This window comes from Odontesthes bonariensis, chromosome 9, assembly GCF_027942865.1.
Source record: "Odontesthes bonariensis isolate fOdoBon6 chromosome 9, fOdoBon6.hap1, whole genome shotgun sequence".
Lineage (NCBI taxonomy): Eukaryota > Metazoa > Chordata > Actinopteri > Atheriniformes > Atherinopsidae > Odontesthes > Odontesthes bonariensis.
Window position 1 is genome coordinate 3,443,811 of NC_134514.1, and position 15,670 is coordinate 3,459,480.

At 36.5% G+C, this 15,670-nt stretch overlaps 1 protein-coding gene across 3 annotated transcripts in view; it reads left to right on the forward strand.

The window, feature by feature from the left end:
- LOC142387982 (synaptosomal-associated protein 25) overlaps positions 1-15,670 on the forward strand; it is a 28,321-nt gene that overhangs the window by 10,095 nt on the left and 2,556 nt on the right. For 2 of the 3 annotated variants that reach the window (XM_075472781.1, XM_075472782.1), the window contains exons 3-7: positions 6,836-6,877; positions 7,003-7,051; positions 8,730-8,847; positions 11,248-11,394; positions 14,670-14,814. In XM_075472781.1, coding sequence (XP_075328896.1) covers positions 6,836-6,877; positions 7,003-7,051; positions 8,730-8,847; positions 11,248-11,394; positions 14,670-14,814 — 501 coding nt within the window. Of the gene's footprint in view, positions 1-6,835; positions 6,878-7,002; positions 7,052-8,729; positions 8,848-10,178; positions 10,291-11,247; positions 11,395-14,669; positions 14,815-15,670 lie in introns of all 3 variants that reach the window. The other variant, XM_075472783.1, reaches the window with a different exon arrangement.

The window sequence follows — 15,670 nt, forward strand, 5'->3', positions numbered from 1 at the left end:
ACTACATACTGCATACTGCATACTACATTCTACATACTACATACTGCATACTACATACCGCATACTACATACTACATACTACATACCGCATACTGCATACTGCATACTGCATACTACATTCTACATACTACATACTACATACTACATACTACATACCGCATACTGCATACTACATACTACATACTACATTCTACATACTACATACTACATACTACATACTACATACCGCATACTACATACTGCATACTGCATACTGCATACTACATACTACATACAGCATACTACATACTACATACTGCATACTACATACTACATACTGCATACTACATACTACATACTACATACCGCATACTACATACTGCATACTGCATACTACATTCTACATTCTACATACTACATGCTACATACCGCATACTACATACTGCATACTGCATACTGCATACTACATACTGCATACTACATACTGCATACTGCATACTACATACTGCATACTACATACTACATACTGCATACTACATACTGCATACTACATACTACATTCTACATACTACATACTACATACTGCATACTGCATACTACATACTACATTCTACATACTACATACTACATACTACATACTGCATACTACATACTACATACAGCATACTACATACTGCATACTGCATACTGCATACTACATACTGCATACTACATACTGCATACTGCATACTGCATACAACATGCTGCATACTACATACTACATACCGCATACTACATACTACATGCTGCATACTGCATACTACATACTACATGCTGCATACTGCATACTACATATTACATACTGCATACTGCATACTACATACTACATACTGCATACTACATACTGCATACTACATACTACATACCGCATACTACATGCTGCATACTGCATACTACATGCTGCATACTGCATACTACATAATACATACTACATACTACATACCGCATACTACATACTGCATACTGCATACTACATACTACATACCGCATACTACATACTGCATACTGCATACTGCACACTACATACTACATACTGCATACTGCATACTGCATACTGCATACTACATACTACATACCGCATACTACATACTGCATACTGCATACTGCACACTACATACTACATACTGCATACTGCATACTACATACTACATACCGCATACTACATACTACATACTGCATACTACATACTACATACTACATACCGCATACTACATACCGCATACTGCATACTGCATACTACATTCTACATACTACATACTACATACTACATACCGCATACTACATACTGCATACTGCATACTACATTCTACATACTACATACTGCATACTACATACCGCATACTACATACTACATACTACATACCGCATACTGCATACTGCATACTGCATACTACATTCTACATACTACATACTACATACTACATACCGCATACTACATACTGCATACTGCATACTACATTCTACATACTACATACTACATACTACATACTACATACCGCATACTACATACCGCATACTGCATACTACATACTACATACTACATTCTACATACTACATACTACATACTACATACCGCATACTACATACCGCATACTACATACTGCATACTGCATACTGCATACTACATACTACATACTGCATACTACATACTACATACTGCATACTACATACTACATACTACATACTACATACTACATACCGCATACTACATACTGCATACTGCATACTACATTCTACATTCTACATACTACATACTACATACCGCATACTACATACTGCATACTGCATACTGCATACTACATACTGCATACTACATACTGCATACTGCATACTACATACTGCATACTACATACTACATACTGCATACTACATACTGCATACTACATACTACATTCTACATACTACATACTGCATACTGCATACTACATACTACATACCGCATACTACATACTACATACTGCATACTACATACTACATACTACATACCGCATACTACATACCGCATACTGCATACTGCATACTACATTCTACATACTACATACTACATACTACATACCGCATACTACATACTGCATACTGCATACTACATTCTACATACTACATACTGCATACTACATACCGCATACTACATACTACATACTACATACCGCATACTGCATACTGCATACTGCATACTACATTCTACATACTACATACTACATACTACATACCGCATACTACATACTGCATACTGCATACTACATTCTACATACTACATACTACATACTACATACTACATACCGCATACTACATACCGCATACTGCATACTACATACTACATACTACATTCTACATACTACATACTACATACTACATACCGCATACTACATACCGCATACTACATACTGCATACTGCATACTGCATACTACATACTACATACTGCATACTACATACTACATACTGCATACTACATACTACATACTACATACTACATACTACATACCGCATACTACATACTGCATACTGCATACTACATTCTACATTCTACATACTACATACTACATACCGCATACTACATACTGCATACTGCATACTGCATACTACATACTGCATACTACATACTGCATACTGCATACTACATACTGCATACTACATACTACATACTGCATACTACATACTGCATACTACATACTACATTCTACATACTACATACTGCATACTGCATACTACATACTACATACAGCATACTACATACTGCATACTGCATACTGCATACTACATACTGCATACTACATACTGCATACTGCATACTGCATACAACATGCTGCATACTACATACTACATACCGCATACTACATACTACATGCTGCATACTGCATACTACATACTACATGCTGCATACTGCATACTACATATTACATACTGCATACTGCATACTACATACTACATACTGCATACTACATACTGCATACTACATACTACATACCGCATACTACATGCTGCATACTGCATACTACATGCTGCATACTGCATACTACATAATACATACTACATACTACATACCGCATACTACATACTGCATACTGCATACTACATACTACATACCGCATACTACATACTGCATACTGCATACTGCACACTACATACTACATACTGCATACTGCATACTACATACTATATACCGCATACTACATACTGCATACTGCATACTACATACTGCATACTGCTTACTGCATACTACATACTGCATACTGCATACTACATACTACATACTACATACCGCATACTACATACAGCATACTACATACTGCATACTACATACTGCATACTACATACTAAATACTACATACCGCATACTACATACCGGATACTGCATACTACATACTACATACCGCATACTACATACTGCATACTACATACTACATACTACATACCGCATACTACATACTGCATACTGCTTACTGCATACTACATACTGCATACTGCATACTACATGCTGCATACTACATACTACATACTACGTACTGCATACTACATACTACATACCGCATACTACATACTGCATATTGCTTACCGCATACTACATACTGCATACTGCATACTACATGCTGCATACTACATACTCCATACTACGTACTGCATACTACATACTACATACCGCATACTACATACTGCATACTGCTTACCGCATACTACATACTACATACTGCATACTACATACTATATACTACATACTGCATACTACATACTACATACTACATACTACATACCGCATACTACATACTGCATACTGCTTACCGCATACTACATACTGCATACTGCATACTACATGCTGCATACTACATACTACATACTACATACTGCATACTACATACTACATACTACATACCGCATACTACATACTGCATACTACATACTACATACTACATACCACATACTACATACTGCAAACTACATACTACATACTGCATACTACAAACTGCATACTACATACTGCATACTACATACTGCATACTGCATACTGCATACTACATACTACATACCGCATACTACATACTACATACTGCATACTGCAGACTGCATACTAATCGATCAGACAGTATGCAGAGCGTTTACCCACAATGCATTTCGCTCCTGCCCGAGGCGAAATCAGCCGGCCTGAAGCTGATTTCTCTTAAGCTCTAAACTCTGTAAACTTTAGCAACATTTGAAACATTTTCAGGAGAGAAAGTAGTCGTTTAGATCCCCAACGTGTTGAAAACCTGACAAAATACCGGCTGTTTACAATTTAGTTCCCACGAATTCGGCGCTACTAAAGCTAGCCGCAGTGAGCAACGCACTTCCGGTTATTTTCACAAAATAAAATACCCGTTGCCTTTTATCATAGGGAAAGCCATTACCATACAATTGGTGCTTTTGTTTTGAAAACAGGAAGTGAACCTACCCTCGTTGTAGCTAGCTTGAAACTGCCGTTTTGACAGGAAATGACGATCGGCGACGTCACGTTACGTTGCATCTTGGGTAGTTTGAGTATGAGTAGTAACCTCATGATGCATACCAAACATTTCGGAGAATCTAGTATGCATTGGGGAACTTCTCGCTTACTCAAACTCGCATACTAAGTCAAGGAGTTAGTAGGAGAAGGTTTGGAACACAGCCGATATCTTGTGCCGTGGTTGGGCAGCATAATACAGCAAGCAGCTTTTTATAGCTGGAGTTCTCAGGGAATGGCTCTTACTCACAGGTTATAACCTGCAGTTTGGAGATAAAGGAGTCCCTGATGGCAACATGGATTGTTCAATAAGAATCTAACACTGTGAGAACACAAGAGGATCTGTTTTTAAAGCTGATAAATAAAGTAAACCTTTGAATAAACTGCTGACATGGCATCAGCATGATGATAATCAGCTGGGAGTCAGAGAGAAAAAACTCCACAACACGTCCAGCAGCACACACGAGAGATGAGATCAGCGTTACTGACGCGTCACAGCACCTTTAAAGCCCTGAGGGAGGCCCCTTAGCAACACCTGGCTCACCTGGTTGCCGTAGAGACGGCTGGTCTCCCACTGCATCACACACATGCACACACATGCACGCCCTCTCTGGGTTTCAGAGCCATTTGTCACCTCATCATCCACCTTTGGGTGGAGGCGTCCCCGGGGACCGGCGTGGTATTTACTCACACAGCGAGGGGCTGGCAGACACGAGGCTTTCCTGCGTTAAACAGGAGGCTGAAACACATCTGCCTCTGATGGAATAAAGCCTTTAATTCTTTCATTCCAAACAGACTAAACTGATTCTCCTCATATAAATTGATTCCTTAACACACAACGATGTAACGACAACGTTTCCTTGTCGTTACATCCTGATCCAGCTCTCGTTTCTCTCTGTTTCCTCCCAAGCAGCCAGACTCTCCTGTAACCTTTAAAGTGTTCCTGATCAACAGTGCAATTATTGTATTATTGTAAAAGTCTGTTGCTCAAAGGCTTTTATTATTGTAAAAGTCTGTTGCTCACAGGCTTTTATTTTGTAAAGGTCTGTTGCTCACAGGCTTTTTTTTGTAAAAGTCTGTTGCTCATAGGCTTTTATTATTGTAAAAGTATGTTGCTCATAGGCTTTTATTTTATAAAGGTCTGTTGCTCACAGGCTTTTATTTTGTAAAAGTCTGTTGCTCACAGGCTTTTATTTTGTAAAAGTCTATTGCTCACAGGCTTTTATTATTGTAAAAGTATGTTGCTCATAGGCTTTTATTTTGTAAAAGTCTGTTGCTCACAGGCTTTTATTTTGTTAAAGTCTGTTGCTCACAGGCTTTTATTTTGTAAAAGTCTGCTGCCCAAAGGCTTTTATTTTGTAAAAGTCTGTTGCTCACAGGCTTTTATTTTGTAAAAGTCTGCTGCCCAAAGGCTTTTATTTTGTAAAAGTCTGTTGCTCACAGGCTTTTATTTTGTAAAAGTCTGTTGCTCACAGGCTTTTATTATTGTAAATGTCTGTTGCCCAAAGGCTTTTATTTTGTAAAAGTCTGTTGCTCACAGGCTTTTATTTTGTAAAAGTCTGTTGCTTACAGGCTTTTATTTTGTAAAAGTCTGTTGCTCACAGGCTTTTATTTTGTAAAAGTCTGTTGCTCACAGGCTTTTATTCTGTAAAAGTCTGTTGCTCACAGGCTTTTATTTTGTAAAAGTCTGCTGCTGTCTGCTGTGGAACAGGAAAAGAAAGTAATCGGCGGATCCACCAAACATGGAGAAGGGTACGGAACTTTTACTCGGCCATTTTCATTTTAAAGTTCTTCCAGACGGCGGAGTCGACAGAACCAAAGTCATCTGTAAACTCTGCCAAGTTGAATTGTCTTCTCAGCGTAGTAGTTCCAGTCTAAAATATCACTTAAAGGCAAAACACACAACTGATAGCAGCAAGTCATTCAAGGAAACAGACAGTGGAGCGAGGCTTCTACATAAAAACTACAGAAAGATGCTGATGTTAAAAGTGTGTTTGCACAACAAATGTTATGGCACTTTCATTCATATGGCAGCACATTTAAAATAAAGCTAAATGCTTAAAGCTATACGCTACTTTTGGATTCATTTTTGGATTTTGTGTACAAATGCGATTAATCGTGATTAATCAGGGAAATCATGTGATTAATTAGATTAAACATTTTAATCGTTGCCCAGCCCTAGTTTGAGCTGCTGAGGCTTTAAAGAGACTTTTCCAGTCACTGTAAGTCGGCTTTAATCAAGTGAAAAACATCATTTAAGTGTTCATGATTCAGTTCATCTCGTGGGTGAAGTGAGGGAGAGATCACCGATAAGAAGTGATTGAATGTGTTTTTGTGTCTTTTAGTCTCTGGACAGCACACGGCGGATGCTGCAGCTGGTGGAGGAGGTACGTGCACACAAATAATTAAGTTAATATTAATATTATTAAATAATTAAGAAAACAACGAATGCAGCTCATTCAGAAAGATGCTGGACTAGTGTCTTCATGTCTTTATGTTCTCCCTCCTGCAGAGTAAAGATGTCGGGATCAGAACTGTGGTGATGTTAGATGAACAAGGAGGTAATCACTTCTGCTTTATCCGCGTTTCATTTATGCATCGAACTGTTCGAATGAAAGCAAAACGGGCTGTGTTACAGCACTTAAATCCCTGTGCACCGCAGCGGTTTTGTAATCTATTCTAATGAGCTGAAATACAAGTTGCAGGGCACCAACATCGATTTATTTTACATTTCAGCTAAAGTTAAACACATTGTAATGTGTGTAAATTAGCATATTCATTGCTTCCAAATGAATTCATATAGCCTCTTAGCATCTTTTCAATCATTCTTTTCTTATATTAAGCTATACGATAGCTTATTGCCAGAGGTGGGTAGAGTAAAAAAGTGCTCGGTGAAAAAACTACTCAAGTACTGAGTAACTGTTGAGTAACGTCTGATTTATTTGTTAACACAAGCATTCAATCAGACAGACAAAAATACTAAATAATCATCTTTAGGCAGATTAGAGTTCATCCAATTGATCAAATAAATTAAAATGAATTAATTAATTACAAAATAGCTTAAATTAAAATAATCCAGGTAAATACAAGTACTTCAATAAAAAATAAAAGAGACTTATGAAATGTTTAAAACATATGTAACCCATATGTAACCTAAAAAACAAACATTCACCTATCCATGGGGGAAAAACGAGTTTAGGAAACTTAGCGCTACATGTTTCCTCAAGTTAGATGTTGAGTTTCTGCTGAAATGTGCGTTTGTTTTGGTTGCCACAGAAGACACATAATGTAGCTGCTGTTTCTCACTCTTTGTAAGGTAAACATGCTTTCAGTATGAGGCCTCGTCTGCGTCTTCATTTCCCACCGTTGGTTCTGACATTTTTCATCTGTTTCTTTGTTTGTTTGCTACGACTGCTAATGCTAAAGCTAACCTGTCCCGCCGCTGAGATTGAGTATGGTCACGTGACCAGACTGCACGGCTGCGTCTGATTGGTGGAACACAGTCAGGTGGTAGAGCCTTTGGCGGAAGTCTCTCTCTCTGTCAGAATAAAACATTAAAATGAGGCGTACGCGGGGGGATAAAAATAATGAGGCGTAGAATACCAAAGAGGTAAGAAGAAAAGTAACCAGCTCATTGTAGCCTAATGTAGCGGAGTAAGAGGACAGCTTCTGCTGCACACATCTGCTCAAGTAAAAGTATGAAGTATAGAGATTTAAAACTACTCCTAGAAGTATAATGTTTTCTAAAACTTACTCAAGTAAATGTAACTGGTTACTACCCACCTCTTGTCCTCACATTAGGCAGGAAGATGTGATGTTTTGAGTTTTTTTTCACCAGGCTCAAACACAGCCTTCATGTTAATCTTCCTGGCCCAGGAGAGAGGAAGCACAGCCTTATATGGTATCATTTTGCATGTGCACTTAAATACGCACGGGTGGCATTCATCATTTACACAGGTCGTTTACACACTTTTTCCGAAGATAAGAGCGTTCGTTGAATCTGACGTGGCGTGTTCGTATGAAAAAAGTGAGAGAAATTAAGAATAAAGGTACGAAAATGTTCTTGCATGAGGCCCAATGATCCCAGGTGAAATGCTTCTTATCTGACGGTCAACCTTTCTGAGCATTTGAAGTGTTGGGAGTTATTGGGATGGTCTGAACACGCCGGACCAATCGGAGCAGCTCGCTGCTCCTCTCTGCCATAAAAACGATCCAGCGTAAAACTCCTGTTCCTAACAGAGCAGCTGGAGCGCATCGAGGAAGGCATGGACTCCATCAACAGAAACATGCGGGAGGCAGAGAAGAATCTGACGTCCATGGCCCAGTGCTGTGGGCTGTGCATCTGGCCACTCAGGAAGTATGCTCCGGGTCCACAGCTCCACCCGACCGGTGTCCAGTTCCATTGAATCTGATCTCTAAGCAGGTTTCTGCATGTGAACAAAGAGAATCTGAAGGTTCAGGTTTCCATTTATAGTCCAAAAAGCACTGATCACCTACGTTTGAGCGGGTACAAAGCGTGTCGTTATCCAGCCCTTCAACTGGGGGCCGGTGGGCCGGAGGTTAGGGCCAGTAAAAGGAATTGAGATTAGAACAGAGTTGGTGGACGACAGCTGCCATGTTCCCAGGTTGCACCAAATCATATTTAACCCTCAAACCTGATTTAAAACTCAATTTCTGAAATGGGGACATTTTTGTCCCCTTTTAAAACAACTTAAAAACATCATATGTTAATATTTTTTCCCGCTTTTTTTTCATAGATCTTTTATTCCACTTCAGTTCTGATCATAACTACCAAGTTTTCAATTATTTTAAAAAATTAAACTTTTAAATACTGGTTTATATGATGTAAACGCCAATTTCTGTAAAAAAAAACCAAAAAAACTGCTGTATTTTCAATATATAGACTGCAAAGTGGAATTGCTGAGCGGGGATAATTATGGTCTGGGATATGTCAATGATCAGCAACAACATTGAATAAAAGATTTATGAAAATGTTTAAAAAAAAAATTAATATATGATGTTTTTAGGTTGTTTTAAAAAGGCTTTTTTTTTTTTTTTAAATCAGGCATAACAAAAAAATTTAAAATCCCTAAAAATCAATGTTATTGCTAATCATTGACATATCCCAGACCATAATTATCCCTACACAATAATTCCACTTTCCATATTTTGAAAATACTGGCACCTAAAGGCTTCAAATTTGGGCTAAAAAGTTCAAATCGGCATCTAAAGGGTTAATTTTTTTGAAAATAATTGAAAACTTGGTAGTTATGCCCACTTCTTAACTTCTTGGTAGTTAGAAAGTAAGTGACACGGTAACATCTGCTGCGGCTTCTTCAAACCAGAGTCCAAAATAAGAAATAAGAGCTTGTTAGATGGTTAAAAAGAAACGTAAACACACCAACTGGATGTCATCCTGCAGGGGACAGAGGCCTCCTCCAGGTTCACCTGAGAGAGGAAACATAATGGAACTGGGCACCAACAACTCGGCTCCAGAGTCTCATGCAGCGCGACAGTATTTCTTTGATTTGCGAGTGGATTTCAGTTTGTTTTTCAGTTTAAATGTGCTTTTTGGAAGTAGTTTATGCTTAGATTTTGCTTTGCACCTCTTCTCCTCTCCCTCCATTCTTTCTTTATTGCCCTCTTCTCCCCCTTTACCCCCTTCTCCGCCTCCTCCACCTCTCATAGAGCAGTTGGAGCGTATAGATGAGGGTTTGGATCAGATCAACTCTGATATGAAAGAGGCAGAGAAAAACCTGACCGACCTGGGAAAGTGCTGCGGCCTCTGCGGCTGTGATAAGTAGGTGGAGGCGTGGGTGGGGTTGTGTGTTTGTGTGTCCGATCCACGTTGTTCTGAGGCAAGTTTACGGAGATCCATGTCAAAAGCACGTTTGCATCCAGATGTTTTCAGATTTGGCTCAAAAGTTTGAATTTGAAATATCAGGAGAGCCCAGAGGTGCGAAAACAGGTCAACGTCGGACAAAACACTGAGCTCAGAAAACTGGATTTTGTTCAGAAAAATGAAAAGAGACAAAAAACTAAAACTGTAAAAGAGTTTTCTGAGATGTTTTTAGTGAGTCTGACATTTTTTTTATATCATTTCAAGCTCCAACTGACCTGATGTCCCAACTTTTGAACATGTTGCGGCCTAAAATGCACAAATTGATGCATGAATTAACAAATAAGATCTGGGGTTTATACTATCCAATTATTAATAAACAATTATTTTAACACATTAAACACATTTGTGGACAAACTGGAGCTCCTGTGAACATCTCTGCTCCTCACAGACTCATCATGGAGGCTGCTCGTCTTCTAAAGCCATGAAGTTAAATAAACAACATACATGTTAACAAGTTAAATGACAAAACATGAAATGTTCTGGGTTCACACCATCCACAATCAGATAAAAGTCTAAACGTTGCCTCAACTTTTTCTGATTTGGGGTTGTAGCACTGAGCCTGTTATAGATTAAATGAAGATGAAGACACATGTACTTTAATTCACCAGCCGTCCTCGCTCTTTTGGTCAGTAGTTATTTCTGTTGCCTGCTTGCTTTGCTGCTCTGAAGCTTTTGGTTTGTTCAGATATTTGTTGTCTTTATAAACGGGACGTCACTGGACTCATTCTGTGTGGTGCAGAGGACAAAAGCCTGTGTTCTGCTCAGTATGGGTGCCGTTTGGTCCCGTTTAAAAGCCCTGAACTCAATGAAAAGGCCTTCATATTCGCTCATCAGCTCATTCGCGTCCCTTCGCAGACTGAAGGCGTTCGAGGAGAGCGGCGCATACAAGGCGGTTTGGGGCGGAGCTTCCAGCCAGGATGGAGTCGTGTCCAATCAGCCGCCGTCATCTCGGGTGGTCGATGAGAGAGAGCAGATGGTGATGAGCGGGGGATACATACACAGGTACAGAGCGAGAGGGTAAAATATTACTTGTTGGTCAATTGCTGAATGACAATGGTCAACTAGAAAGAGCTGTTCCTGTGAAACAGCAGTGAGAATGCTTATGAGCTGACTGGGGATAGCTGACCGTGCTAAAAAAGCTGAAAATATTTCAGGTTTAGCAGTAAAAACTGTTGCTACGGTATTGGTTGAAGGAATTTTGTGATTTTTGTGTCCCACCAAACTTAACATTGGAGTTAGTCAGAGAATTTGAGAGCATTTGAGAGGTTGATCTCGCTTCAAGGCTCATAGCTGAAATTCTGTAATTGTGAGCTCTTTAGTAGTTACATTGGCTGAAAGAGGACAATTTTTCCTTCATTTTAAGGTATAATTTGTATAATTTCTGTCAGTTAAACTGTAAGAAAATTAAAGGAATTTGTTTAAATATCAGAAAAAGCTGAAAATGACCGGTGCACCATTCTGCTGGCTCTTCATTCATAAAAACCAAGAAGGAGCAAAATGTTCATATTTTTTAAACTGTCATATTTCAAAATTGGCTAAAGATTTTAAAAAGCTAAAACAATTGGTAATAGCTGAATGTCTTGTGAACATTTTAACGTTTGAATGGTGTCTCTAGCTGAAAGTATGCTGAAGTAGTTAAGTTTGAAAGAGGAGGAAGCTTTTTTTAATGATTTGAAAGGATTTACCATTACTTTTAAAGGGAGGAAAACTTGCACAAAAACCTTAATATTTTAAAAAGTATAAAAGTTAGAAACGCTAAAAGTCATTACACACATCTCCAGAAAGAGCTGAACATTTTGATACCAAAATTGTGGAAATTGGTGAAAGTATGCAGAAGTAGTTAAACGGCAAAAAACGTACGGAAGAACTAAGAATAAAGAAAAAGAAACAGAACATTTTAAGGTATAATGTGTTTCTCTGAGTTAAACTGTATGAAAGTTAGAGGAAAGTTACTTTCAAAAGTAGGACTTTACTGAGTGATAAAGCCACTAACCAGTGCATTAGAAATATTATTCAAAGCTATGTTTCTAAACCTGCAGCTGTTTTTTTTTTATTGGAATAATGTTTATAATGACGTAGATTGGGAGAACACTTGGATCTTGTCAAGAAATTTGTTTCTTACAAATAAGGTACGAGAAGTTACATTTAAATTGCTCCACAGATGTTATCCAGTCAAGACCCTTCTTGTAAAATACAAGATCAACATTGACACATACTGCTCCTTCTGTGGTAATGTGGATGAAACAATATGTCCTTTATTTTGGGATTGCACCTACTCTCATGTCTTTTGGATTGACCTAAATGATTTTATAAACAACAAAATTGACTTCTATTCCAAACTGAACATCGAGCATGTTTTATTGGGTCTGACACAAAATGAAGAAAGAAATCCAGGAAAATGTTATATTATCAACCTTCTTTTAATATTTGCTGAATTCCATATTTATTGTACTAAATTTACACACCAGCATCCAAACCTTATATTGTTTTTAAAGCACTCTTTTCATCCTATTTAGGATCTTTGGAAAATTGTATAAATTCTAAAGCCAGCAAAACAAGAAGATTATGTGAAGAATTTAAATCATATACCTCGAGCTCTTTTATTTCACTTATTTTTTTCTTTTTACTTATTTTGTGAATGGATCTCTAATTTAAAATGGTGAAATGTATTTTATTTTGTAACTAAAAATGATTTTTTTTTAATTTATTTTCACTTATTTTGTTTATGGATCTCTAATTTAAAATGGTGAAATATATTTTATTTTGTAACTAAAAATGATTTTTTTTAAAATTTATTTTCACTTATTTTGTTTATGGATCTCTAATTTAAAATGGTGAAATGTATTTTATTTTGTAACTAAAAATGATGTTTTTAAAATTTATTTTCACTTATTTTGTTTATGGATCTCTAATTTAAAATGGTGAAATGTATTTTATTTTGTAACTAAAAATGATTTTTTTTTAATTTATTTTCACTTATTTTGTTTATGGATCTCTAATTTTAAATGGTGAAATATATTTTATTTTGTAACTAAAAATGATTTTTTTTTTAAATTTATTTTCACTTATTTTGTTTATGGATCTCTAATTTAAAATGGTGAAATGTATTTTATTTTGTAACTAAAAATGATGTTTTTAAAATTTATTTTCACTTATTTTGTTTATGGATCTCTAATTTAAAATGGTGAAATGTATTTTATTTTGTAACTAAAAATGATGTTTTTAAAATTTATTTTCACTTATTTTGTTTATGGATCTCTAATTTAAAATGGTGAAATGTATTTTATTTTGTAACTAAAAATGATGTTTTTAAAATTTATTCTCACTTATTTTGTTTATGGATCTCTAATTTAAAATGGTGAAATATATTTTATTTTGTAACTAAAAATGATTTTTTTTTAATTTATTTTCACTTATTTTGTTTATGGATCTCTAATTTTAAATGGTGAAATATATTTTATTTTGTAACTAAAAATGATTTTTTTTTTAAATTTATTTTCACTTATTTTGTTTATAGATCTCTAATTTAAAATGGTGAAATGTATTTTATTTTGTAACTAAAAATGATGTTTTTAAAATTTATTTTCACTTATTTTGTTTATGGATCTCTAATTTAAAATGGTGAAATGTATTTTATTTTGTAACTAAAAATGATGTTTTTAAAATTTATTCTCACTTATTTTGTTTATGGATCTCTAATTTAAAATGGTGAAATATATTTTATTTTGTAACTAAAAATGATTTTTTTTTAATTTATTTTCACTTATTTTGTTTATGGATCTCTAATTTTAAATGGTGAAATATATTTTATTTTGTAACTAAAAATGATTTTTTTTTTAAATTTATTTTCACTTATTTTGTTTATAGATCTCTAATTTAAAATGGTGAAATGTATTTTATTTTGTAACTAAAAATGATGTTTTTAAAATTTATTTTCACTTATTTTGTTTATGGATCTCTAATTTAAAATGGTGAAATGTATTTTATTTTGTAACTAAAAATGATGTTTTTAAAATTTATTCTCACTTATTTTGTTTATGGATCTCTAATTTAAAATGGTGAAATATATTTTATTTTTGTAACTACAAAAAAAACAACAACAGAGGGAGAGGGTCTGATCAGGTGTGTGCTGTGTTATATGAGCAGGCAGCTGCAGGGCGTGTGTTTGCTCTGCTTTAAAACAAACTGCCGTGTAACTCATCATTAACCCGGCAGCTGGCCAAACACAGGGTGGGATAGCACAGGATGTGAGGATAACTCCCTCTTTGCCCCCTCAGGGTCACCGACGATGCCCGAGAGGACGAGATGGAGGAGAACCTGACTCAGGTCGGCAGCATGCTCGGGAATCTGAAAAGTATGGCGCTGGACATCGGCAACGAGCTCGAATCGCAGAGCGATCTGATCGTCCGCATACGAAACAAGGTACTGCGGTGTGTAAATGTCAGGAGGAGGTTTGAGAAGCAGAAATCACTGAAACAAAAAATAAAAGAAGGAAAAAATAAAGCGTTTTGCTTCTCAGAACAATATGCGTTCAACAGAGTAATACATTTGCATCACAAAATCATTCTCCAGGAAAAAGTCAGACCTCACAATCGCTTGGCCCTATTTTCTCTCCCTGCGTATCACTGCCTAGGACGCTAGTCAGGGTGCCCAGGTCAGAATACAAACCCAAAGCTGCCCCCAGGCTCTGGAATAAGCCCCCCGTCCAGCTGCGTCTTATTTCTGACCTGGGCCGTAGTTTTTCGCTGCTATAAAAACACAATTAAATAAACTCTAAAGTGCCTTATACTGCCACCCGGTGTCACACGGCACTGGAAAAAATGCCCCTCCAGAAATAAGTTAAAAAAACAACAAATAAAAGACGTTTTTGCTTGAAATAAACAAAAAAATCTGCCAATGGAACTAGTGAAAATCGGCTTGTCAAGATTTCTTGAAATAAGATGTGATATTTAGGACTTTTGAGATAAAAGTGATCTTGAAATTAGCTTAAAAACCTCTTCAAATGTCAAAAAAAAGCTTGTTTCATATGATATGTGACTCAAAACAGTTTGTTTTCAAGACTTTTTCATTTAACAAGATATTCCAGATGTATTGTCTTCAAACAAGTCCCTATATCTGGCTGAAATGGTGCTTGTTAGGCAGTTGTGTCTGATATTAAGTGTAATGAGATATTTTGCCTAGAAATGAGACAAATATACTCGGTAAGACTTTGATTTTTTCCAGTGAGGACGGTCGGCAGGGCAGAAAATACCAGTTTTTACTGCTTAGATGTTTTCTG